This window comes from Sphaeramia orbicularis, chromosome 13 (genome assembly GCF_902148855.1).
Source record: "Sphaeramia orbicularis chromosome 13, fSphaOr1.1, whole genome shotgun sequence".
NCBI lineage: Eukaryota > Metazoa > Chordata > Actinopteri > Kurtiformes > Apogonidae > Sphaeramia > Sphaeramia orbicularis.
The window spans coordinates 14,159,181-14,186,809 of NC_043969.1; the positions used below are offsets into that span (position 1 = coordinate 14,159,181).

General features: G+C 38.3%; 1 protein-coding gene across 1 annotated transcript; it reads right to left on the minus strand.

Moving 5' to 3' along the window:
- On the minus strand, positions 1 to 27,549 carry blmh (bleomycin hydrolase). The gene is made up of 12 exons (XM_030153052.1): positions 27,409 to 27,549; positions 24,850 to 25,047; positions 24,124 to 24,233; positions 22,907 to 23,048; positions 22,331 to 22,419; positions 22,139 to 22,231; positions 10,803 to 10,958; positions 10,560 to 10,718; positions 10,393 to 10,460; positions 5,815 to 5,932; positions 5,476 to 5,542; positions 1 to 308 (listed from the first exon to the last, which is right to left on the minus strand). The coding sequence occupies exons 1-12, from the start codon at positions 27,416 to 27,418 to the stop codon at positions 160 to 162; spliced, it is 1,359 nt and encodes a 452-aa protein (XP_030008912.1). The 5' UTR covers positions 27,419 to 27,549; the 3' UTR covers positions 1 to 159.
- Positions 27,550 to 27,629: the final 80 nt, after the last annotated feature.

Below are 27,629 nucleotides of genomic sequence, written 5' to 3' on the forward strand. Positions count from 1 at the left end.
TCCAGTAAAAAAGAAAACAAAATCTTTATTATTTTGTCTAGAAGAACAGGTTTTTTTTAAGGGGCTGTGGGGGAAATTTTTTGGAGAGGTAAAAGCAGCTGAGGAATAGGGCGGAGTCAAATAGACCGGTGGTTGGGACTAAAACCTGGATTGCTCAAGTTACGCCAGAGCTCCCATCGGGTCCCAGGCAGGAAGTACGATGGGCTCCTGTTGCATTACGTCCAGGACATCAGCGGGGAGGAACTTCTTGTCTACCACCACCTCGTACACGTACTCGGAGAACCAGTCGTCTGTCATGATCAGGTAACCTATCAGGACAAGGCAACTCATTAGTAACAGGTGAGCGAGAGTCTGATCATGAACACGTTGTACATCTACCCTTGTTCTTTTATCACATTTCCTTGGAATATTGTAAACATTTTAGACACCTGACTGACTTGAATACATTTTTTATTGTTAATCATCACTTATATTAATGCATATTTTATATTGTTGCCCATAAAGTTGGAATAGCTTCATTTTCAGACAGATTCCTCTTTTTATTCCTATTTACACACATCAGTAATCACCTTTGAATGATTACATACTAAATGAGTCCCAGTTACACTTTGACAATGTGATTTATTCTTGATCATTTCATGAAAAGAGGCAAAGCTGGAGATCTGTAGTTGTAGTTCTTTAAAGATGCCATTATATTCTGACATATACTATAATATCTGACTGTAATTATACTTCCTTTGTACACATTCTATATTACTTAAAACTTATGAAGAAAACAATGAATTGCAGCAAATTGGGGGTTTAATTTTCTTTATATATTTGATTAGTAGCCCTATTCTTCACATAAATATAGTTACAATGGTTATGCAATCAAGTACTAACTTCTGTGTGTATCATGTGACTAAAACAGACAGAAAAGAAAACATGAAATGCCTAAAAGCACTGTTTTTGGCAGTACAATGCCATAGATATTGATGTAATCAATTAAGTGATTTTGGTTATTATCAAGAAAACACTGAAAAATGGCTAGATATCAGCTCTTAAATTAAACTCTTAGGAGCTATTTTTGTTATCATTATATTTGTCCAAACAAATGTACCGTTAATTGTACCAAGCATTAAAATGAATAAGAAATTAAAGAAAACAAAGGGTGGTCTAATCATTTTTTCTGTGACTGTATATTATTTGAGTATATTTGAGTGTTGTTTTAGGGGACACAGGCCTGAATCTGCATTATACTTATTATGTCTCACACTGCTATTCTCTCATTTAGCAGATTTCACACAGAAATCAAAGCAGGTAGGATTATGAAAATTAATTAAAAGAACAAGACAACAGACACCAACAGGGCACTGACGCCTTCAAAAGCCAAAAAAAAAAGTTTTATTTCTTGGTTTGTCAAAGGTTCTAGACACTCACTGCACATGCATGTGTATTTCTGTCTTTGCCAAAACAACATGACATTTGAAAAACTCATCAGGAAGAAAAACACTGATTTTCATTCTTCTTTCAGTCAGAAACAAGAAGTAGGGGTGAAGCTAAGAGCGACAGTATAATATGTCAACACACAGTCTGTAATTGCTTTTAAGTGCTCTTTATCAGTTCTTTGGCCACTGAACTTTATTGTTTGAAACGGCAAAAGGGTGAGGAAAAGACAGACCCCACACCCCTTATGGTTCACACTCCCCCCACCCTGAAGTGCAGTATGCATTCAACACTTCTGCTATCACCTCTGCACGCCCACCCTGATAAAAACTAAACAATGTGTGTCTCTCAGTCCTTCTCAGAGTGTGTAATCACACAAGGTCAGAGTGGCCAAATCTGGGCCGGTTATGAAAGCGTACGTTGAACTTAAACTGAAGACGACATGTTGGGAAAACCTAATCTGTTTCTGGCTGAGGATGGAGCCACATACTGAAATGATTAATAAAAAAGGAAAAGATGTCTGCGGGTGTGTGTGTGTTTCAAGAGCTGTGTGAAACCAAAGTACTGTGCTCATATACAAGTGGCTGGATGGGAACTAGAAGAGTTTGTAACAGGAGTTAGCGCCCAGATCTCCGCTCTTTTTCCACCGGATGCCACCACTCGCTCCGTCTTGTCTTTTCTCCTCCTCATATGTTCGGAGTTGCGTTCCTCCCACTGTCAAGTTGACTTATCGAAAATGTCAGGGTGACCGCAAGAACGTGCCGCAGTTCAAAACAATGTATCGGGGATGGCGTGCCTGCGTGAGTGTTGTGTATGTGTGTGCTTCCAAGTACGCAAATCTTAGATGGCAGGTTGCCTGGTTCTCACTGTGGTATCTGTCTGTGTGTTGATGTGTGCTTCCTGGAACCCGCGTGCTGGGTGGCATGCTGGTGTGTGTATGTGTGCGCATGTTGGGTGTCATTATTTGTTTTGAGGGATTGGCCGACTGTCCTCTTGCTGAACAGATGGATGTACTGGAAGCTACAAGAAGACTTCAGCAGATTTTCCCAACACAGAACTACGTCTCACTATAGCCCGCCAACATAGACCATGATGGCTGGGTCACCATTATTTTGTGCGTTATTCCAAAATCTAAAATATCTCAAAATGCGTTATTTTTTACTGCTTGTTACACAAGGATAACAGTACCCCTGCAGAGTAAGACCATATAAAAGGCGTTTTTCATTTCACGGAGGATAAAATCAGACCTTCCAAAGAGGTAAAAGGGACAGATACCTGTGGTTTTGGTGCAAAATAATGGAAACAGATTAGAGGAATACTTAAAAGCTAATGATGCTTCTCTTCCCATGAATCTGTTATGTCCACTCTCCAGGAAATACTTCCATCTACAACAAGATCATCTTTTTTTTTTGTTGTTTTTAAGTCAACTATGAAGTCATAGCAGTAGGAAATAATATTTTCTTTTTCATTCCAAGCTTGACAAATTTGAGGAGTCCACATCAGGTTAAGGTCCTGTTAAACTGAAAATGTCAGAGCACGTTGCCAAATATGTGCCAAAAACAGCATAAAAGAATGAGCTGTGCAGCGATTGAAGCCATAACACTGGCTGTGAGAGGGCTTAAAGATGGACAAAACAGAAAGCTAAACCTCTCATGAGGGACCACTTCAGGGATAAGGAGGATATAAATGACCTGAAGGGCAACGTTACAGCTATAACTGTTCTTCTTTCTCAGCAGTATTTACCTGTACCACATCTTTACGTTTTGTGTCATATCTCTTCCTTCTCCTCCATGCTTTCCTCTAATTCCTCTGCTTGTGTTTCTCTTTCCTTCAGCATTTGCCAAACAAACAAAGCCCCCGGATTCCCAAGTGAGCTCCACTTCTTAAACTTTTGTTCTCCAAAAAACTTTTATTAATTTGGCTGCGGATGGGCTGGAGGCCCCGGCCTTTCCCATCTGCTGGTGTTTATGGAATAAGATATGCGTGAAATACATTTGACTTGACTGAGGGGTTTTCACATGTTTTCCCAACAGCCACTACGGTTTGTGGGTTCAAGCAAATATTGTGAGTCTGTGTGTGTCTCCATGCGTGTACACTGTACTCCAAGCGTCTGTGTGTGTGTTGTCGGACGATGCATGACTGACCTGAAATACTCTCCTATAATTTGCAGTGGAATGTCAGGCACAGAGATGGAGAGGAAAGGCAGAAAAGGACAGAGGAAGATGGGAAACAGAGATGAAAAGGATGAGGGAATAACAACAGCAGACAGCTAAGTCTGGGTCAGGCCTGTTACGTAAAAACAAACCAACATGACTAAACAACAAATATTTATATCTTTCGTTGATGCATCAAAATGACTTTCTGCTAACAAAACCACCTGACTTAATTGGATGCATTTACTTTGAATTAGAGGTTTAAATAAAAAACACTCAACTGTCTGGTTGAAAAGTTCCCAGCCAATAAAAGACACTGTGGAAATGCGTGTGTTATGTCAGTGTGGGATCTATAAACTTCTACAATGGTCTATGGTTTTGCTCATTCCAACTCACCTAGACCTCCCAGTTCATGGTAGAAAGTTTCTTGAAAAAATAATTGTGTGAAACCTTAAGTTCAAGGGAAGTTAGAAAATCCTAAATCCTCTATTCTGAAATAATAGTCTGGGATTTCATCGTGGATTCCACGCCTCAAGAATGTACTTTTCACTGGATTGGACTGAGGTATTTACTGAACATCTAAGAAAAGGTCATTTACGGCATGTATTTGTATAAAATGGAGACACTGAAATCAAATAAAAATAAAAAAATACTTGGTTTAACAAAGTATATGTTACCTTCAAAAAAAATGTCACATGCACTAGTTTTCACTGTCTTGCAATATATTATTCTAGTTATGTGGTAGTTATTCAGTCCTGCTAAATTTTGACTGTATAGTTTCCAAAAAAAACAAAACAAAAAAACAAACATTTAATTTCTTTCAACAACTAGATAAATGTGGAGGACTAAAAGTAACACAATTCAATAAATAAATACATCATTAAATAATTACATACATGAATATTTAATTAATAAAATTGACAATAACTGCATTACATAAATGCATGTGTCAATAATTAATTAAATGTGCCAGTGTAATCAATTAAAATGGAAATAATACATAAATGATTTATGAAGTAGATACTGAAAAAATATTGGAAAATTATCCTCATGTTATTTTAAGTGATAAACCAGTTAATATATTAATTTGTACAAATTAAAGAGTCTTCATTTATTTGACTTAATTATTAACATCTCCAATTTCCTTAAGGTTTCTTTTGTATTCAGTATAACTTTTAGTTCAATCCAGTGAAAAATAAGGACTTTGTGGAGCTTAGATCAAAATGAAATGAAATGTAGCTCTGGGGCCAAACTTCAGAAATTCACAAATTAGAAAGTATTTGTGCAGCTTTAGGATTTTAAAAGGTCACATTACTTTAGAAAAAACACAGCATGAATTCCCCCGGAGGTAAAAAGGTTGGGGAAAAAAAAAAAAAACATAAAAAAAAAAAAACATGTGTGTATATTTATGAAACAGGACAGAGGAAATAATGGATTCATAAAGCAGCAACACAGGAACCTCTCAGTCTAATCCTGTTCTTAATTCAATGAACAAACAGGAAGATGATGGTTTATGGTGAGGCACCATGGTGTGAGAAAGACTGAAACAGAGATGGAAAAGCAGGAAGACTGTGGTGCAAAAATATGCATGTTTCCGGATGAGATGCATGTTTAAGCAACATTTTCAGCCAACTTAACAGGGAGACGGAATCTGTGTGAGTCATACAACACACTCAGCGCCATATTAAAGAAATTATCCTATTTCTCTGGAGTTTGATATTCATATGGTTATTTTCAAAACGTATCCTGACCTGGAAAATACCATCAATCCAAACTTCAATCAGGTAAAAATCCATTCCACTGGTTATTCATTATAGCTCCGATCCAAAGAAAAATGTAAAGTGAACGGTGTGAGAGTAGATACTGCATAAAAATATGTGTGTGTCTCTGAGGTTACCTTTATTTCCACGGTCATCTCCCCAAGAGTTTTCCACCCGCCACTTCTCAAAGCCTTCTTTCCCATCCTGTAGGGGGGAGAGAGTGTGAGCAGGCGATGGTTAAGATAAGAATGAGAAGCAGAGTACAGAGGAAAGAAAGTGTCATGACAGCTGGGGTTACTTATACGGGGGAAATTGACAGCACCGTGAAAAACTGCAGCCGATTAAAGCGGCATAAACACAGAGCGAGTCTTTGATGCAATAAACCCCGGGACGCTGTGGCCTGTGTATATGTGCAGTTCAGTATGTTTGGTGGGTTTACTGAACAGCGGGGCACCTGAGCGTTGGTGTGTGCGTACCTTGTCTGTGACAGCCGTGAGGATCATAGCGTGGGTCATCAGGGAGTCTCCGTAGATCAGTCTCTCAGCCTTGGACAGGTTCTTCACCGAAACTCCAAACACGAGCTCATGGTTGAACCTGCATGTGCACATTAGTTATCGACATGAAAATGGCCCCAACAACACATCATTAGGTTTTATGTATAAGACCACGGGTGGCAAAACTGGCCCGACAAAGGGTCAAATTTGGCCTGTGGGATGAATTTGTGAAATGCAGAAATTACACTTAAGATATTACTTATTTTAGTTCAGGTACCACATTCAGCCCAATTTTGATCTCAAGTGGGTCAGACAAGTAAAAGACTAAAATTACATTATGACAATGTTTGTATTTATAAACTATCCTTTCATAAAACAGTGGATAAAGTGAAGAAATAATTAACAACCTGAAATGTCTTGAGAAATTTTATCGATATTCTGTCTGTTACTTAGTGCTGTTGTGGATCTACTGAGATCTGTAAGTTGTAATGCACATGTGGAAATGAGAAGCTGAGTTTTTCCACGATTCTTCATGGTTTTCACATTTGTTTTAAAAGATAGTTTGTAGATGTAAATGTTTTCCCAATGTAATTTTACTTTTTTCACTCTAAAACACAGAAGAGTTTGGAATGGACATTATTTATATATTATTTTGTTATTATTTTACTGGTCTGATCCACTTCAGATTATATTAAGAGGATGTGGCCCCTGAACTAAAATGACTTTGTCATCCCTGTATTAGACACTTCAATTTAATGCTTTTCAATTACATTAATATACTTAATAATATTATGTTTAACTACATTCATATCCCAGATTAGTCTACAGTTAAATAGTGTGTAAGTGGTCCTGTTTTATGGGTGAGAGATTTTACAGATGGAGGTTTTATGTTGAAATCTGCTTAGAGGGACATCTATACTTTGTAAACAAATAATTGCAAGGATAATAAAGTGTTTGGGTACTTATTAGTTCTTTTATTTTGTTCATTTTACTTTGGTTAAATTTGTGTTTCCATTTCTTTTTTTTTGTGCTAATGTGTACAATGTATACAAATATGCATTCATACAGTACTGAGCAAAAGTCTTACGTAGACTTTGTTTTACAGATCTGAAATACATGACCACACGTACGATCAGTCTTTCCAGTAATATATATACAACTGGAACAGAGGTTGCACTAGACATTTTTAATGTCCGTCATTTTGACGGACAGGGTCGTAAAAATCCTGTTAATAACATATTACTATCCGTCATTTCAAATTTTTTTAATGATAATGAGATATATTTAGCTATATTTAATGTTCAAAAACATCTCAATGATACAGCAACTGCAGTTGCTGCTGGCTGATAAACCAATGTGATATCACGACTCGCAAAATTATATACACCACTTTTAATTGGTGTGTTATCTGTAGACATTCTAAGCTTTCCTTGTGTATGTTCATGCAGTGTCAAATACCATGCACTGAGGGTTAGGGTTCGGGTTATGTGAACCAGAGATCTGGGCACAAATTGACATGCCATCAAATATACCACGAAAGGTAGAAAATGTGTACATATAGCACCCCAAATGCTATTGGCGTATTCCTTGCTTGTCTGTCATCCTTCACCACATCAGTCCCTCTTTTTTCACTGTGTTTATCAATGCCATCACATTTACTGGGCTTTCTAAAATAACTAAGAAGACTCGGCTGTCTTCACATTTTGCGCTAGCAAAGTAGCATCTAATTTTGGCTAAAGTCAGCAAAACAACGAGACAAGACTTGACACTGACTGATTAATATGCACACTGGCCATCAACTGGACAGGGGGTCTGCTACAGGTGAACTAACGGGGAGTCATGTGACTGCAGTACCGCTGTTGTATTCAGCGTAGAGGTGAACAGTGGTGCTGTTGGTTCTATACAGGTAGGATGTTGTTAAGGACTGTTTGATGACTTGTTCAGAGACAGACAGACCAGTGATCCTGTGAGCAGGTTCTGTTCACGGTGTTGTGTGAAAACTTTCTTTGGTAGATTACCCTCAGTATTTTAATCTGTCAAAATGACGGACGGCCTTCAGAATTTTCAGTCATTTAAAAAAAAAAATCTGTCAATGACGGAATATTTTCGGTTAACGTGACCTCTGAAGTGGAATATACAGTGTAAACAGCATTAAAATATAAAAATGCATTTCACAAAAAAATGTAAATATGATACAATTGGTATGGGATAATCTGGACAGAGAAAAAGACAGAAGAGGATGAAAGCCTCTGAGACATTCTAAAGGTGTGTAATACAGTAGAACACAAGATTATTTCAGAAAACATCCAGAAAGTCAAGATTTACTGAATCCAAATCACACTAATACTGACTTTACCTGCAGATGCTGTTTAGTTCAGAATTTTCTGTGTATATATTTGCCTTTGCATATATTTCACGATTATTTCTTGTTACAAACAAAGACACATGCCCATTACAACCATGTAAAAACAACAAAGCTAAACGCAGTCTAAGATCTTTGCACAGTACTGTTCAATTTTTACATTTTTACACTTTTTTATGTCATTTTTTTTATTGTTAGTTATTTGTTTACATTTTATGGTTATTGTTCTCTTGTTTATGCTTCTTTGGTTGAAATCCTATTAAAAATCTCTCTTTGATTTCGATCTCATGTACAAATTATTGGATTTAAATTTTAGTTTTTCTTGCTTTTTTAAGTGAGGAAACAAATAAATAAATCAATAAAATAAATGGAAAGAGATGGATAAATTGTTTAAATGGCATGGTTGTGGCAATCAAAGCCAAACAAATTCACACACAAGTAACAAGTTTAGGATGACTTAAGGACTTTTACAAGGAAGTTTACAAAATTGACTTGAAGATATTTTAACACCCTGATGATAGATGGAAAAGGGAAATGATAACCATAAAAAGCAAAACCATCATTCTATAAATAAGGCCTGGTGTTCTGCATGGTTAAAAAGACAGCTCACTTCTCATTCCTTTCTTGAGCATGTCTGCAGAAATGAGGCTCCACTAAGACTCAGCCTCATTCCAATTATAATCCACAGGCACAAGGAAAGAGCCGTCTGAAAGATGAGCTTCAGCAGAGATGGTACCAGACATTCAGCTGCACCATACTGCTTCAGTTCAGTGGGAAAATATTAGCCTGGCGCCAGCAGCTCAGACACAGATGCTGCTGCACCTGAAGGGCAAAGATGGGCAACTTTTCTCCTGTGGAGAGAAGGACACCTCATGACGACAGAGGAGGTCTGGGCTTGTCATACAACAGCACCCGACAGACATGGGTCAATTCTCTAGTAACACTGACCCTAAGGGAGTCATTTTATATTACAAAGGTGTTGGACATGTTACAGCTCGGTCATCTATGACGTGATGGTGTTAAGAGGCTCAGAATTGGATCCAGATGTTAAACTATTTTGAGTTAAATTATCCCACATCTGGACTGACTTGTAAATTAAAATACCATCAATTTATGATTAGTGAGGATGATTCAAGATGTCAGCTATGCTCAACAGATTTAGGATACATGTTTTACCATCCTGATTATGTCAAGAATAGAGGCAAAATGAAAGAATGATTATAACAAAGAGATCAAGGGGAGTGAAATTATCTAACAAATAAGACAGTGGCGCATCTGGCAATACTGACTTGATGTATAGCAGCTAACTGCTAAAATGATTTAACCCACTGGTATCCGGGTGAGCATATCATACACACTTTGCACTTCATGTTATAAAAAGGTCATATCATTTTTCATAATTTGTATTAGGTCAGAATTCAACAGTTGTTAATTTTTGCACAATTTTTCAATTTCTGACCCAGCCAAAAATTTCTACACTAGCAGTCTTCTCCAAAGGGAGTATAAAATGTGCATTGGCACATTTTAACATTTGACATAGCACAAAAAATAATTAAGCATATAAATCAATGCTGCTGTTAATCACTGAAATATGCCAGGCTGCAAAAATCGAAAATTAGTAACACAATTTTTACGTAGTATATTGGAAAAAATAGTTGTGTTTTGTGCATCATATGACAATGATATGCCAATTTTTGAGTATTTGGTAATTTTGTTTACGCCTCAAGTTGATGAAATGTAAAAGAAATGTAAAAAAAGTTAAAAAATAAACTGAAAATGAAAAAAACTTTGACATTATTACAGTACTGCACAGATTGTGCGCTTTTGGTGATTAAAAGGGCCTCTATAGGCTGGATATCAGAGGGTTAATACATCATCTAATAATAGCAAATGTATAAATATTTCAGTGTAAGAAACTAAATTCACCTTTACCGTATTTACTGATAAATGAGCAACATAACAGTGGGTTAAAGTCACCTAGCTTTTTTCCTTTTTAACAATTTAGACCCTGGTAGGTAAATGATGGCACATAACAGCCCACACAATGCCAGAATAAATAATTACCCATCACTGCAAAATATGCCAACTACCTAAATTATATCCATTCATAATACATTCAGCACTCAATTGGTATTTGGAGATTTTGTGACCTTAAAAATAAAATTAAGTCAATGCTGTATTTGGTGATTTATACTCACACATTCATGTCATTAATCCCCAGCTTTCCATGGAAATGTTTTCCAACGTCACAACCAAACCACACCGCCTGATGGGTGGAGAAAGGAAAACAGTAGCCATGTTCAGATTTATGATGCTCACATGTGCAGAACTGCTGAAATGCACAGTTTTACCCACTTCAACCTACCTCTCCCTCCTTGATGGACTCAGCCGCAGCCTTTTTAAGCAGCTGGATCGACTGATTGTTGTAAAGAGTGCTGCGGCCTCCTACCATGTTACCCAGGAACTCGACGCTGTACAGTTTCCCGTATGGATTCTGGGGTCGAGGGTCATTCACGAGGCAGACCTGAGGACGGGGAAATTACACATACACTCAGCTTCCCAACCGGAGCCCCCAAAAGCATGACCAGCCTGTTGTGTCGTCACATACCTTGTCCTGAATGTTGTATAGGGGTCTGACATGCTCCCTGTAGAACTCCTGGGGGGTGAGGGGTCCCATGCGATGGAAGTTCTTGTCTTTGTCCCTGTACTCCCAGCATATGGTCTCAGGAGGACTGCCTAGACAAACACTGGCCACCCTGAACACCTGCGTGGCACACACACATTGAACGTCAAATTGTTGGCAAAAATTGCACTGTACTGTAGCCGAACAGGACAAACAAATCTGGATTAAGTTTAGGATTCAAAGTCCTCCTCACACCATGAAAACAAGACCACCTTGAGTTGAAATGAACAGATTCATTTCTATTTCCTTGCCTTGGGTGATTGTCAGGGTTCCCACTCTTTGTTAGACTTAACTTTCCAGGACATTTTGAGTGATTACTTTGCTCATAAGAACACACACACACACACACAATACACCAGGGATGTCAAACTCATTTTAGTTAAGTTAATTTTAGTTAACATTCATCTCAATTTGATCCCAAGTGGGTTGGACCAGTAAAATAATAGCATAATAGCTTTTAACTAATGACAGCTCCAATTTTTTTCTCGGTTTTAGTAAAAAAACCACAAAAACATTAAATTATTAAGACATTTACAAACTATCCAGGCAAAAAAAATGTGAATAACCAGAAAAAATTGAAATTTCTTCAGAAAAATAAGTGCAATTTTAACAATGTTATGCCTCAACTTATAATTTATACATGTACATTACAGATCAAATCTACAAAGAAAGAAATCATGAAAATTTTTTAAAAAAATCAATATTTCTCAATTCTCTGAACAAACTTGGTAGACCATACCCTAAGGAACCTGTGCTATGTATTTCAATTGATTGTGGCTGACGGTTTCTTGTTTCTTGGAAAATTGTTTACGGATGACAACTGATACCGACAGTCCATCGCACCTTCGGGCCATTGGACTAAAAATAAATAAAATCGTGAAGTCAGCAACATTATTCTAAACCTAACAACTACTAGATCCCTGCGAGCAGTGACTAATATTTACATTTAAAAGGAAAATGTAACTGATTATTCAGATTATAACCCTGGGGACTTGATATAGTCCAGCAGTTCAGGAGAACACTGAAATAATTTTCCAGGACATTTTACTTTTTCCTTCATCTTCTGCACATTTCCATGACTTAAAAAAAAAAAAAAAAAAAAAAGTTACATTTGCGACATGTGATTTTGTCTCAGTTTACTAATTCAGTGTCTTGGTTATGTAATATATTTACGCTCATCTAACTGATACAAACCCACTTCAGTTTCTGCAGTTACTCGATTACTGCCTGTTTACCAAGACATCCAACTCCCCTCACTTTCTTCCTCTTTCACCCCAACCTGTCCCCCCTCCCTCCACTTCCTCCATGCTTGTCTTCCCATGGTGCTGGACTTCAGACTGAGTTCCTGTGGGCTCCACCGGATTGTTTGGACTGGGCTGCCTGTCAATCTGGCCCTTCCAAACTCGGATAGAGCTATCTCAGGAATTTCCCCCATTGCTTTTTACCTCTCCCATCTTCTCCTCCGTCACTGAGCAGATGCTTTTCCTATCAAAATAGGATTAACACAGAGGCTGAGAAATTAAGATGCAGCACAGTGCATTGTTGGTGGCAGATAACAGAAGTGCTACTAGACAGTGATACATGGTCTTGACAAAAAGCAGCGGCTGGTGCAGTTCCGATTGTGTGGATGAGAGGTGATACATCACACTGTTGCCGCTTCAACTATGAGTGTCACAAACAATATATTTCCATTAGACTCTCACATTATTGTTATTGACTTACTGATATCCAGGCCAACTCCCAGATGATTAGGGGTAAAGGAATTGTTTTTTAGCCTAGCACTTCTTCAGCGGTGGGCTCAAAGGAGACTAATGCTGCCTTCACATGCTATGGGAATTACAGTAAATACTAGTTACAAACTATAAAATTGCACATGAATTCCCCCTCGTGTTGTATTTTCCACTGGAGAACAGGAAAAAATGAATTGCGATTGATAAAGAATGCTTTTATTTTGTTAATGTTCTGCTGCTGTTAGCTGATGATTTTGCACATTTACAGCATAGAAAATTAGCATAGAAATAAAATAAGAAATGCTGTAGCAGATGACTTAACACATCCAAAACTGTTTAACCCAAGTAGCAAGTCATGATAAACTGTGTGTCAGCCATTCTTCATTTTACTATGACAACAAAAGCACAACAAACTCATAATTTCAAATTCACAAGTGGAAAGGATCCTCTTCCTGATAGCATGTGAAGGCAGCACAAAGCAGGCATTTTCCCCATTTACTGACTTAACGCACATTAAACGCTCCTACATAAAGATGGCATTCTTGCTTCTCAGTTTAAGAGACACTGAGGCCTCTGAGCTTATGATTCTCAACCCACACCTACGCATGCTTACACAGAGACAAACAAAAAAGCATACATTCAGCTCTGACTTACACAAATAACCAATCCCACTCCACATCACAGAAATACGAAGTCGCAAAAGTACAGACCCACACAAAAATACACATATGCGCAGAGTCAACAAAGGCATCTGTCTGACCTCTCATCCCCCTAAACCACCTCCTAATTCAACTCCTTTTGTTTAGACTACCATATGCACACGTCTACAGCACATGCCAACGCGTCCATCTCTTTGTCTGGACTCCACAAGACACCTCTGTTACCCCTCGCCCCACGCCCTTTCTTTATCTCCCTGTTCCAAGAATAACTCGGCTCTTCCCGGTAAACCTTTCCACTTTCTGCTCTCGACAGTTTTTCTTCAGATGCCCCGAGACACACGGCATCTCCATTAATGCCAGTCCAGCTCTGTGCCCCACTCATCCCTTGGTGAATAACGCAGGTGTCAGGGGAAGGCTGCCTCAACAAACACAGACTTGGTGAGAGAATAAACAGTCGTTGTGACATCAGCGCAGGATCAATATTGAAACACCTGCCGTCTCAATGACAGACAGACTTGAGTGACTGGGAAACCTGAGAAGGGGATATAAAGGTAGACTAAGAGGGCACAGTGAAAAATGTGACAGAAGAGTAACATTAAAAAACGACAACTTAATACAGTGTACAACTGAAGGAGAATTCTCAACCTCAACAGTCTTACTAGATCCATTTATTAGTGTTCCACAGAAATCAGTTTATTTAAACAGGTCTATTGTGCCAGATTCAGGGAGATCTAAATTGCAGACATAGAGTATAATCACTAAAACAAGAATTGACACTTTCTTGATCTTAATTGAACCAATTACGTCCAAAAACCTAGCAGATACCCTCCATGCCATGAGTCTCCACTTGTTGCACCTGAACATTTTCTTTCTCCATGTTTCCGTTTCACAGTATCGCAGCATTACAGTCAAATACTATTTACCTAAAAAGCCCAGAACAGACAAAATAGGTACTAGCCCTAATAAGAAACTTTCACATTTTTCCAACTACCGCTAAATATTCTGAACTGTATCAATGAATCCTGAACCCCCCTGGCAAATCTCAAACTATCAACTCATCTAAAATCAGTGTCAGCAGAATTTGGCTCCAATAGTGGCTAATGATAGGCACTTGAGTTGTATTCGCATGGGACTCATACTACCTGAGGACTTCTGGGGATTTGTAATAATTACGCAGGTGGTCTGTGATCTCAGTCCTGTCATTTGGCCATGTCTGTAACTTGTGAAATATTCCACCACTGATTACCTACCCTACTTCAGCAAACACAGAGGACTTGTGCAAATTGACATCTCTGATTTGGCATATTGTGCAATGTTTTCTGTGTCGTCTGCACATTCATTAAACCTACTTCCTGGTCGAGGACTATGAGGCTGGTGCTGGCTGTTTGAGTGCAAATTCAGGAGGCTCACGTCATGATGCAACATAAAATATTCACTGAAAGAGCAAATAAAATCCTTCAGATGAGTGAAATCTCAAAAGATGATATAGTTCACAGCATATAGTTAGTGCCTTTCACCAGTTACCTGTAAGTGGTGAGCCTTGACCTAAAAACCACAAGATGTCAGTACATTTTAGTCAAATTTTTATTTTTTATTTTAGGGGGCAAATGTGCTGCAAGAAAGACGGACATGGGGGTGAATTTCCAAATAAGAGGTCCACAGGTAATACTAGTCCTTTATGAATAAGGCTTTCAAAGGGAAAATAAAAGCATATCGAACCATCTACATATTTTACAGTCACCTGTTCAGTTCCCTTTTATTTATATTTTTATATATTAATTACTTCGATGTAGATGTTCAGTTCCAATTCCTCGGTTTCTAATAAAGTCAGAGATAGTTCATTTTTGGCAGGGAAGGGGAAGGATGGTGCGATATCAGCTTTTTAATTGGCTATGAGCTTTTTCCTGCTCCAAACTACCATTAATACAGCCGATACCATTATTAAACCCATAATCAGTTGACCTCTGGTTACTAATGATGAATAATTTGTGTTTCACCTCAGAGGTCAGACTTCCTTCATTACAACTCCAGGCGTAACTCATAAAATATAAGTCACTAGCCTGGTTTCTGTTTGGACGGGAACTTTAGAGGCCGTGCCCTTCTTATCTTAATATTTCAAACATCTGAACTGTAAACATGCCTCGGGGTCCAGCTGCGACCAACTGAGTTTGTTAACAGGCAACTTGTTCGACTCATCGTCCTCCAGCAGAAGGTCGCACTCATTTCTGTCTCGATTCTGTGACGGTGAGTTTGCGTGTCTTGCTCTAAACAAAACAAACCCTCAGTCTAACACTACCTAATGTTTGATAGCATCTGTGGTCCAGTCTTGACCAGCTGGCATCCCCGGTCCTCCTCGATACAAACAAACAAATCACCTTGAGTTAGGAGTGAGAGTAATACATAAGAAAAGCCACTGGCAACACATTACATTTAACTGTATCTAGATGTAGAAACATGCATAAAAATGATTCTACTTTTCATAAAAGTTTTTCGAGGACTAAGAAAAACTGTCTAATATTGAAGATCATAGATGAGTTCAGTCTTGGTGTTCAGTATCTTGTATAAGTTTCAGTCAAACATCATATGTTCATCTTCTCATGTAGTTAAAATATGAGAACATGAACTATATGTGCACCTGTCACAGAGGGAATATCCTCTTTCATTTAATATTTAAAAGCAGGGATGACCTAGAAGTGAAGCAATGAATCCCTGTTTTCTTTCCTGCTGTCAGTTCCCTGCTCTCATTCTCCACAGGTCCTGTCTCTCTTCACTGTGATGTCTAACAAAAGTAAAAAAAAAAATATTCCATTAAAGATTTAAAGGCAGATCTAAATACTTACCTGCTTTTACATGATTAGCCTCCTGAGTCTAAGTAAACGGTCTGTAATTTTACATATATAATTATCAGAATTATATGTACAAATAAAAAAAAAAAAAGGCATAATGTCAATGTCCACATAAAGTCAGCCGAGACTAGTGCTGAGATCAAACGTGCGGCTCATTTCCACTCTGAAATGAATTTATACCTCTTGTCTAGAAGCTGGACTTGTGAGTATAAGCAAATGACACCATGCAAACAGTTTGGATAAAAATGAACTAGGTTTTGATTAAACTTCGATGTTTTGTAAACATGCAACACATGTGGCCATTCTAAATTTCTAACAATGGTGAAAAGACATTCAAGAAATTTCACTGGACAAGTCAAAACTGGCAAGGCTATCGCTGCAGCCCCTAACACTGATACGTATACAAGAAGCCACCCACATCGACAGCGGATTGACTGAGCCTCTGAGCTCACACTACAGAGAGAAAGTCTCTCTGAGAGTTGATGGCCGTCTCATAAATTAGACTTGTCTTAATCGCTCTCCGTGCGTTCAAAGCCAACACCAGAGCCGCACATGGTCTCTGATTCCATGACGCAATGGAGCATGGAAGGTGTACAGTTGTGGCGTGAGGGATACCATCTGTGTGAAGTACTGTACATGTGTAAAGTTACTGAAGAATATGCCTTTATTTGCATCTATGTGTTGCCTACGTGTATGTGTAAAGAGGTGCAGATGTGCAGAGACACAGCAGATACAGCAAGACAGAACGGCTGGCTTTGAAACTTAAACTAATCGTCTCAGCCTCGATAACGAAGCACATGGGTGCCGTCATCATAACAGACTCTATGAAGAGAAATGGCTCTTGTGCTGCAGAACTGTGGTGGTACTGTAGGTGCAGGTTTTCAGTGCTTTTAAGATAAATGTGACATGCTTGGTTTCAGCCAATGTCTCATCAGTGTTAAGAAAAAGCATAGATTCTTCACACGCAAAAGGGATGCATTTAAATCAAGCACGCCCCGGTTACTGTAAGTGGAAGCAGAGATTCTGAACCCAGTTGTCTGTCACGGGACAGATTGTGGGGTCGGTGTGATGAAGACCAGGGCTCAATCACAGCCTTCATGTAGGGAGGGTGGACAGCATCACCTCCATACTCACCAAAGTAGGACTGACATGGCACTTTGATCCAGGGAAACACATGCATAACATAAATGAAAATGCACATGAATGAAGGATCCTACAGACTACATAAGCCTACACACAGGCTCTGAATATCCATAAACTATTCTGCTCATGTGAACATATCAGTTAAAAATCCTAAATGCTACGATGAAACAAAAAAATAAACTAACAAGATTTATAATACACGTCAGTCTTTTAAAGTTGGTTGCATGATCCTAATTTATAGAGCTAAACTGTATGTGTTTCAATGGTGCTCGTGATCTGATAACCTGATACTGAGCCCGTTTACATGCATGCTAAAACTCTGATCATTATCCGATTTATGCAGTTATCAGATTATTCAAGTGATCATGTAATGAGCATAATCTCATATGCTTTATCAGATAACAGCAGTAATCTGATTATGAGAAATCAGATTAACACACCTGGATTTGTCTCCAATACTCTGGTGTCTTTGTGCATGTACACACGCTACTCTGATTCATTTTCTTCTTTTATAGCTGCATGCATGTGAAAAAAAAAATAAAATATGAAAAAAATCATAGAAAACAGAAATGATGAAGTGGCAAAGTGAGTAGAAGACAATAATAGTAAGTTTGAGTCTACCATTATTATGTAGATGCATACTCTGACTGAAACATCTAAACCAGGTTTTTTTGTCCATTATCACATGTCTGAAGTGCATGTAAACGCATCATCTCTGATTATTGTAATTATCCGATTATTCCCAGTTATCAGAATTTATGGATTAACTTTCAGCATCTGAGTTTTAAACTTAATTTATTTCTTTAAACTTTGCTTATTTGGTTCATTCAGAAGTTCAGATACTTCTTAAATTTTAATACTCAGGGGACATGAATTTACTTAACTTGCTTGACCTTTTTCCTGACAGTTTAGGAATTTTTAAATAGAGCATAGTCCTTAAACCCACATACCGTCAATGAATATGACCACTAATCTTGTCAATAAGATCCAGATTGATCTTACTTCCCCTGTATCCATGGGGTGACATTCTAACTGAAGGGAATTTATCTTCTGGTACTGACGTGTCTCCTTTTGAATGAGGATTTTTACAATAAACCTTGTCAAATGTAACAGTTTGGCTCCTTTTACTCCGGTCGTTCTTTTGACATGACCGAATCCTACATCACCGCCGGCCATGAAAGAGTGGTGTTTCGCAAAACAAACCACTTCCAGGTGGACAAACAAACACACTGACAACCCGCCGCCCCCCCCACCCTGTCGTGCAGTGCAAGCAGTCTTTACTATTGCACAACATATGTTTGAGTACGCGCAAGTCTGTGAGTGTGCGGTGATGGTCGGGCATCCGTGGAGGTGCGTTGAGATGCAGGCGACTGTTTAAACAAGCAACCAGCCAGGAGCACAATGAAACCAAACAGCTGACAACAAAGGCTGCTTAACCAGCCCCCTGCCCTGTGTGTAGTGGACTCAATGGGACACTGATTGACTGACAGGCCCCACATACATTCCCACTCAATGAAATACACACAGGAAATGGGCATAAAGCCTCACTGCATACGCAACAACACTGTCACAAAAACATACGCTGCAAGCACGCGACTGTATTTTGCTACACGCCTGTACATGCGTAATAACACGTGTTTATGGTACACAATCGCCTTTGTCTTCATTATCCAGCATCAGATGTCTGTGATAGTCTGCTACAATAACAGGTTCGTCACTGCCCTATGTGTAACATCAGGGCCAGAGTACATAAAATATTGCAATCAAGTAGTTTTCATAGATGAATAAATGCAGAACGTGTGCAAATACAATTGTGTACACCAACATGAATAAATACAGTGCAAGTGCGTTCAAGTTTCAAACCTTAACAGCAGTGTGGTGACAGTTCGTACCTTACAATGTAGCATCATAAACATGTTAAATTGAGGAAAAAAAGCTGAGAAAATTTAATTTACATACAAAAAAAAAATCATGTGATATCCTGTTTTTCAGCTTTTACTAAGAGACCAAAGAAGTGCCTGAATCTCATGCACTGTTGATAAAGGGTTTAGACGTCCCGATCCAGTGTCATATGTACCTTTTCATGCTTGTTGAATAAAGTCATGCTAATGTTGCACAAGCCATACGGTGAATATTTGCATTTATATGGATTATAGAGTTTCGAAGTAGTTTAATGATAAATGAGAAGGCTGAAATTGGAATCCTCCCTATAAATATGGAACCCTATACAACAGTGAATAACATAAAGTAACATGAACTCTGAATGTAGAGTCAATTTGTCATCCTTACCTTCCCTCACTTTATACAGATTATGTACCGGTATCATTTCAAAGTGGCTGCCCTGTTACTCGTTATTAGACAGCCCCCTCTTCTGGCAAAAATGGAACAATGTAACAAAGTAAAACAAGGTTTCACTTTCTTTTTATACTACTTATCATTTATTTAGTATGCATTGACTAGACAGCATGCGCCAGGGTCTATTTACAACTAATCCTCCATTAATATAATAGAAAGAGATTACTCTTAAATATATACATGACCATTATCTACTGCAGCACATTGTAGATCAGGGGTGTCAAACTCACTTTCTTTTAGGGGCCATATTTAGCTCAATTTGATCTTAAGTGGGGTGGACCAGGAGAAAAATAACATAATGGCCTATAAATAATGACAAGTCCAAATTTTTCTCTTTGTTTTAGTGCAAAAAACAACTTATTCACAAACTATCCAAATAAAAAAATGTGAATAACCTGAAAAGCTGAAATTTCTTAAGAAAAATAAGTGCAATTTTAACAACATTAAGCCTCAACTTATTATTTATACATGTACAATACAGATCAGATCTACAAAGGAACAAAACATTAAGTAACAGGGAGAATATTGTTAAAACTGCACTTAATTTTCTTTTGATATTTTGGGTTGTTAATTTTATTCACATTTTACTGTTAAAGGATAGCTTTTTAATGTAAATATTTTCATAATTTAATGGGGGGTTTTTTGCACTAAAACAAAGGGACAAATTTGGAATTGACAATATTTATAGGCATCATGTAATTTTTTTTTTCCACATTTAACCAAGAAAAAAAATTTTTGAGTCATTATTTATAAGTTATTATGCTATTATTTTACATGAGATCAAATTGGGCTGAATGTGGAACCTGAACTAAAACCAGTTCAACATTCTTGATTGTTAATATCTTCAGGGTAATTTTGCACTTCATGCAAATTCATCCCCTGGGCTGGATTAGAACTGGTTTGGCCAGCAGGCTGCATGTTTGACACCCCTGTTGTAGGTGATGCTAGAACAGGTACACTAAAGACTGAGGCTGGTGTCTATTACAATTCTCCAATCAAATCCTTTCATGAACTAAAGTGGAATTACACTGGGACACTTTTTTTTTTAAATCCCTGTTTGGATCACCAAGTCATTTTAAGAACTATGACAAACATGAGACTAGGAACAGATCAGCATTTGAGAAGGAATTCTCACACATTAAGGAATACCAACACTAACCCAAAGTGCTGTGGGTACTGTGGAACAACTAAAATATTTAAGAGACTAAAACTCTGGATCTAAAAGCACAGATAAACTGATTAATTCTTGATGGTGATTCACCTCTTTCCTCTTCTAGGGGGAGATTTACGAGGGAAAATTAGCAAGAGTGCAATCCAGAAAAAGCCCCTAAGGGAATGGAAAATTTGTGCAGATGATTTACCAGTAACTTGCAAAATTATGAACACTGACACAACCAGTTCATTACGATTATGACAGGGATTCTACTAACAACACAGTGAAGGTTTAAAACATATGTTTCTCCCTGGATATAGCAACACAGACCAAAGAGAAGCAGCAGAAGAAGGGAATTCTTTGGTAAAACTGGAAGAATGTAACCTAGTCTAAAATTCTTTAAAAACGCAATGTCCAACCTGTCCATAAAGGCCGATCTAGATGACCATGGTGAAGTAAACAGGCTACTGTAGAAAAAAATTAAAGAGGATGGCATGGTGCATGATACAAAGGAAGCACATGGAGAAGTGACATTAAGAACTGATGCAGAAGTGAAATCTGACATATTCACCAACAGTAACGAACAGTAGATACATTCATTTACTCTTTATGGTGGGGAGGCTATTGTTTATAATATCAGTAATACAGACCAAACATGGCATGCTGTCTGTATCTGCCGCAGAACCAGGAAAAACACTTGGAAATCAGAATCGAGTTTAATACTTCCTTATATTTCACTATTTCATCCGAGTTACTTTTTGGCAAGAAGCCTTGTGACTTTGAGTGAAAGTAAATCTTTTGCTCAACTTGTCGATTTGGTAAAATTATGTCAGTGCGCTTTATTAATGATTATAGGAACAATGCAGCTGAAAATGTGGACCGTTTTATGGTTGATCTGCTCCAATAAGGTCTTCCTCTGTCCCCAGGTGCAAAAGTAACTGTTCATGCATTTTCAGTCTTCATTTTGCACTACACCCCAAATGCAGGTTTGCACTGGCACAAAGTCTTAAGAAATCTGGTCCATGGTGTCCTCTACTCCTCTACCTTCAGGCTTTTTAATGAATCAAGTGCTGAAGTATAATTTGCTGTCATGTTGCTTAATTCTAACAAGAAATGTCTACATTTAAATCTGCGAGTACCCTGTGCTTCACTGTTTTGTAATGAGGCTATAGTTTCCATAATGTATGTTTAACCAATCAGCAGCATTCTGGAAAGCACAGAAACCTATCAAACAGGAAGTACACTTACTTCCTTCAGTCAGAGGGCAGCTAAAGTTCCAGAATTTCACATCTGTTTTAACCAATGTGACATTTTCCACAGTGGGAACACCCAGCATTAATCCACAGCTGAATGGTGTACAATTTTTCAGTCTCACCTCCTCTATCATGGTGTCCATCGCCTCAGACAGTTCATCTTTAGTAGCATCACTGGCCACCATGTTCCTCAGCCTTAGGCAGTATTCTCTCAGCTGTTAATACAACGAAACAAAAGTAACAGTCAGCACTAATATGCCTCACCTGTGAGAGCATAATATGACCTTCATTCAGTACTTTTACAGTAAAAACACCTTATGATTTAGGATGTCATTCATTCTGCGTGAGGCCTCTGAGCTGTGTGACTCTGGAAAGCATTTCTTTGGGATGACGCCATATTTTTCTGAAGGAGAGATATTTTTTTTAAAAAAATCATTTCTACAAAGCCATACAATCATTTTAACCAAATCAGCCACTGCATATATCTAATGTTCTACACAATCTTTAATTACAAGGTTCCTGCAGGTTTTCACAAATTTCTCTTAAGACTTTTTAAAACAATTATAAAGGCATTTTGAAACCCATCTGACCTCTTATCATGCTGGGGCTGTTCTTAGATATGGAAAAACTTTGTGGCAGCTTTTATGCTTATTCAACTTCCAGAGTAAATGAACTGTATTCATATCCAAAGACAAAATCATATTTAAGACAAGGTCTAGAATTCAGATGGATATTAAACTTTGATGATGGCTAGAAATTCTGTAGTAATTGCAATAAAATATATGTACAGTGTATTATTCTACAAGTTATTTTTCTATGATCAAATGAAAACAGTTCCAAAATCAGTTAAGAACATTTCTTGTGATCATTCCAAGAGAGTGAGAACTGACCAATGAGGTTGACCAACATGTCCCACTGTCCTCCATCATTGGTTGGATTGGAGAGCAGGAACTGAACAAGGCGTCCGTCTACTGGCTCCTTCCTCTGTGCTGTCTCAACACAGGCGTGAAGGAAGTAGTAGCAACGTTCAATCTGTAGGGAAGAGAAATGTTAACAAGGAGAATCATAGTGAACAACTGTTCCAATTTTATATATATTTTGTTAATATTTTATATAGTGGTAGACTGAAGGTTGGGACAAAAGTATATTAAACTAAACTGACTAATGACTTGAGCCACTTTACAAACATTGCTGTCATAAGGTTAAAAGTTAACTCGTTTTATTATCCCCATAAGGAAATTGGGTCTCTTCATTTTTCTCATCATAAAACATACACACACAGTACCTAGCATTAGTATCAGCACACAGAGCACACACATTAGGATCAGTGAGCTTCCGATGATGGCGCTTGGGGACTAACCCCAGGTAGAAATAGACCAGCTGAAAGTGATGCATGCCATTTATTATTGGGACAAATAATTTTAGAACTTATTTGGCTGTCAGTCTTGATCTGTTTGAATGGCACTCCCAACAAACAACCACGACAAGCCAAAACATGCAAGAAAAAGAGACTGAAACAGAAAGATGTAAAAACATTTGAAGAGGTGTGACTGTGACGCAGGCCCTTGAAGAGCACTGACCACAATAGACAAAAGAGGGGTTTAGCTGGACAATGACTGAATAGTCATGGAGTGCTGCATAATAACCAGTGACACATGGACACACACATGAATACACATGGTATCCTGCAAAAACAACAGAAACAACTTTTGGCCAAAATGGTACGTAATGTGCAGGGAAAAAAAAGTTTACAAATCACAAAGAAAAGTAAAACAGTGCATATGTTCACTAAAGAAACAAGGACTGTGTAGTGAACTTTGATGCTTTTATGGCACCAAACAAATTCTTAGGTACAAACAAGTATTGAAAAATGTCTTGTCATTTGATACTAAACTTTAATACCTAAGGAATAAATGTCATCAGTTTCAGTGCATGCACCACATGAGCCTGATCCTTATACATTCTAATTTAATTTGAATATACTGTTGTAAACAGTGAAGAAACAGTTTTGAGGGTATAAACAAGTAGATGAGCTAAAAATAAAATGTGTAAACTATAACATCTAACATAATTTACTTTTAAACAGAGGATAGCTGGCATGTCTTACCTTGTCCCAGAAAAAGAGATAGGACTGACTAAACTCAAATTCCTCTATGTTAAACTTCTTCATGAAGGGAAGTCGCATGACGTTGAGGCACGAGAAGATCCAACATCTCCCTAATGATAACAGCAGGAAGACATTCATTATGGCCTGCAGGGATTTAGACTGCTTTAACAGTTGGATAGACCAACAGCATCAGAATTTGACTCCATTCACTGTATAGCTTACTACTTTAAATGGAAATTGCTTGAAAGGGGTAACAAACACTGATCAATTACAAAACTCAATATCCTGTTTTGATTGTGGTCACCATAGACCATCTGCATCAATTACTGAATTTATTCTGAGTTCATTTCTGGAGACTAAGACTAAATTTTGTAGCCAACAGTATATCCACCAAACACACCATGAGTGCCAACAGGCTACACATTACAAAACATCATATGTGCCAGAGAAGCAGACGTAGAACATGTCATACATCAACAGCACCAGATTTTTGTGTCTACAACAGATGACACTGACAGAGATTGTTTTTAGATGCCATTTGCCACTTTAGGAGTAAAATCTATACTAAATATGAAACACTAAATATGCAATATATATGCATTTTCATAAACTTCAATATCTCAGGTTCCTCAGGTGTGCTGCTCTAAAGGCACTACAGGAAATATTTGCCTTTTCCATGCAAATTAGCCTTGGATTAACAGCATTACTGTGGTGCATTAGCGCTACCTGAGTTTTTCTGGTTGGTGACAGGTTTGCCCTCTGTGGGGATAGAGTGCTGGAAGATGTGCACCGTATCCTGGACAGTCTGCCGGTGCAGACAAACCTCTAACGGGTCGATGCAGGTAGACACATTCTGGGCCAATAGGTAGCGTGGCTCAGCCCGCAGACGCTTAAGAAAGGTGGACACCTTCTCCTGACTCAGACCTGGTGGACCAAGAAGTAAAAGGTTAAATAAATGATGAAGAGAATGAACAGAATAAAAGGGTAAAGAACAAGTGCAAGCACTTAAAAGGTTAACTTGTAGTAGGATGACTTTCACAGCTAGACGGGAACAGAAAGGAGACTGTAACCCTAAGCAGGACTTTCCCACTGTCCAATTCCCATGACTCATCTGTACACTTTACCACTTTAGCCAGAGACAGTTCCCACTTATCGTCTGATGTATGAGCACTCACACAGTCAAATGTCACAGAATGCCTGGAAAACACCAGATCAATACTCATAAACCTACAGCATATCCTTTATTGAATAATGTAATTGTGTGGCACATCCTTTGTTCTCTCATCCAGACAAACATTATAGTGGAGAGAAGTATATTAAGGGTATTGAACACCATTAGGGTTGGAGATGGTAAAGACTGAAGGACAGACTTGGAGGTGGGAGAGCCAGTAGTTGCAAACAAAAGGGAACCAAAGATGCTTTCTAGTAGTATCATAAGAGGCTCGAGGGACCTGATGGCTGGTATCAATCATCTGGGTCCATCTGCAAGGGGAACACACTAGAAGGCTTGTCTGGTCTAGCTGGACGGAGAAAAGAGGGGTTCACACACTCTGACAGAATCAAACTGGCACCGGTGTGTGCTATGTAATTCTGTCAAATAATACTGCAAAGCAATTAAACATTGGGACATTGCCTAGTCATGCATGCTGCCTAGAGTTCAACCCCCCCCTTCAGCTGCATTCTGTTAGTTTCCATTGACACAAAGCTGACCGCCACACATGAGGACAGTGTCAAACCTCATTAAGTGTCATGTCCATATTCAGAGCTGGAAAAAACAGAAACTGTCCTAAGGCAGAGAACAGAGAGAGAAGACTCACATTGGTTGCTGTGTTATGATAACACTGCATTGCTTGTGGCACAACTTTTTAACACAAATTACTGTGGATCTACTGTGGAGTTGAAAGTATGAGATATCAGAGTGGTAGCTGACAACTTTAAACTTCCAGCAGCTCATGCAAAGTAAGGTTTCGGCTGTTTTGTTAGTGATCAGTACACCCAATAACAAATATGTGACTACTGGTCACAGACACAGATTTGCAATATAACTAAAAATGTTGGTGTCAGCAGTCAAACAAAACTTTGCAGGAATGCTTGTAAGATGACCGTCAAATCAGATACAGAAAATATAAAATCTCAACACCATCTTGTCTGAGTTTGGACTTTGAAATGACGAGATTATAAAAAAATCAGTACTACTAAATAATATATAAAATAACTAAGTTTAGGCTATGACTGGTGATATGCAACCAATCAGAACACTGCTGAAAAACCAGAGTAGTGACTATGCTCAGAGAGGCAGCTGTTAGAGTAGAAGTGGATATAAATAGAACATCTTTTAGTTAATTTACCTTATTAACCAATGGAATACTAAAACCCCAATAATCTGAAAAATGAGCCTGTCTGAAAGAGTTTATGCTTAAACCATGAGTTTGGTTGTTATTTAACTTACAAATACATGAACGGGGAGGACAAACTTGGTTTACTATGGAGATGGTTAAACTGACATATCAATGGTTACACAACTGGCTTTATGAGAGCTACAAACTTTATTATGTCCATCACTGATCCATGCCTGAATTACAGCCGACATACAAAGTCTCCCATAAACACACCGTCCAAAGATCAATATGATATAACACTAATAAATCCAAAATTTAAAATAGGCAAGAAAAGTGTTTACACCAAAAGTAACTAACGTGAGTCTCAGACTTAATCACTTGGCCAAAGATAAAACTTGTGTCTATTAGAGCAGCTGTGAAACCTGAGGTTAGTTTGAATGAAATGAATGAAATAATCTGACCCCGCTGATTTGACCACTGATTTACACATAAATGAGTTTAATAATGTTGCTGAACTATTTAGCATAAATGAAAGTGTGTTTCCTGGTGAAAACCACCTACATGACCTGATGCCACTTTGAAGAGTCTGACAGGTTCATGCATTTCTAACTTCATTCTTGACTAGCTAGCTGCCTGTGCTAACTGGTTCTGTTCACGTAGCTGAGAACAGCAATTTATGAACATTTAAGGTGTTTTAGACGCCCGTTTCAACAGCTGGGGTGTTGTCTGCATACTCACTATGTATCGACATGAACTGACAAACCCGCTAAGAACAGACCGATGGCATAGTCATGCTAGCAGACTGACATGCTAACGCCTTGGATGCTAACTTAGCCGTTAGCTGCCTCAGCTGTCACCCTGTAGCTGTCAAATACAGACCGCCACACAGCTTGTACACAACAAACATGACAATGACTGAAACAAGACCAAGTTCCACTCCACGTACCTGTATCCATATTTCCCGGGATCTTGAGGAGCGTTTTCTCTTTTCCTGAAAAGTCACCGGCTCTTTGTTTATCTCATTCGCCGACCGTCAGTCGGTGTGATAGCAGGGTGCGCTCGTTTATGGACTCCCGGTCTGTCTTTGACGTGGCGGCGGGGCGGAGTTGTGTAAGTGAGACCCCCACCCTTAAAACCCCTCCTGTAATCTGACCAGACAGGCAAATG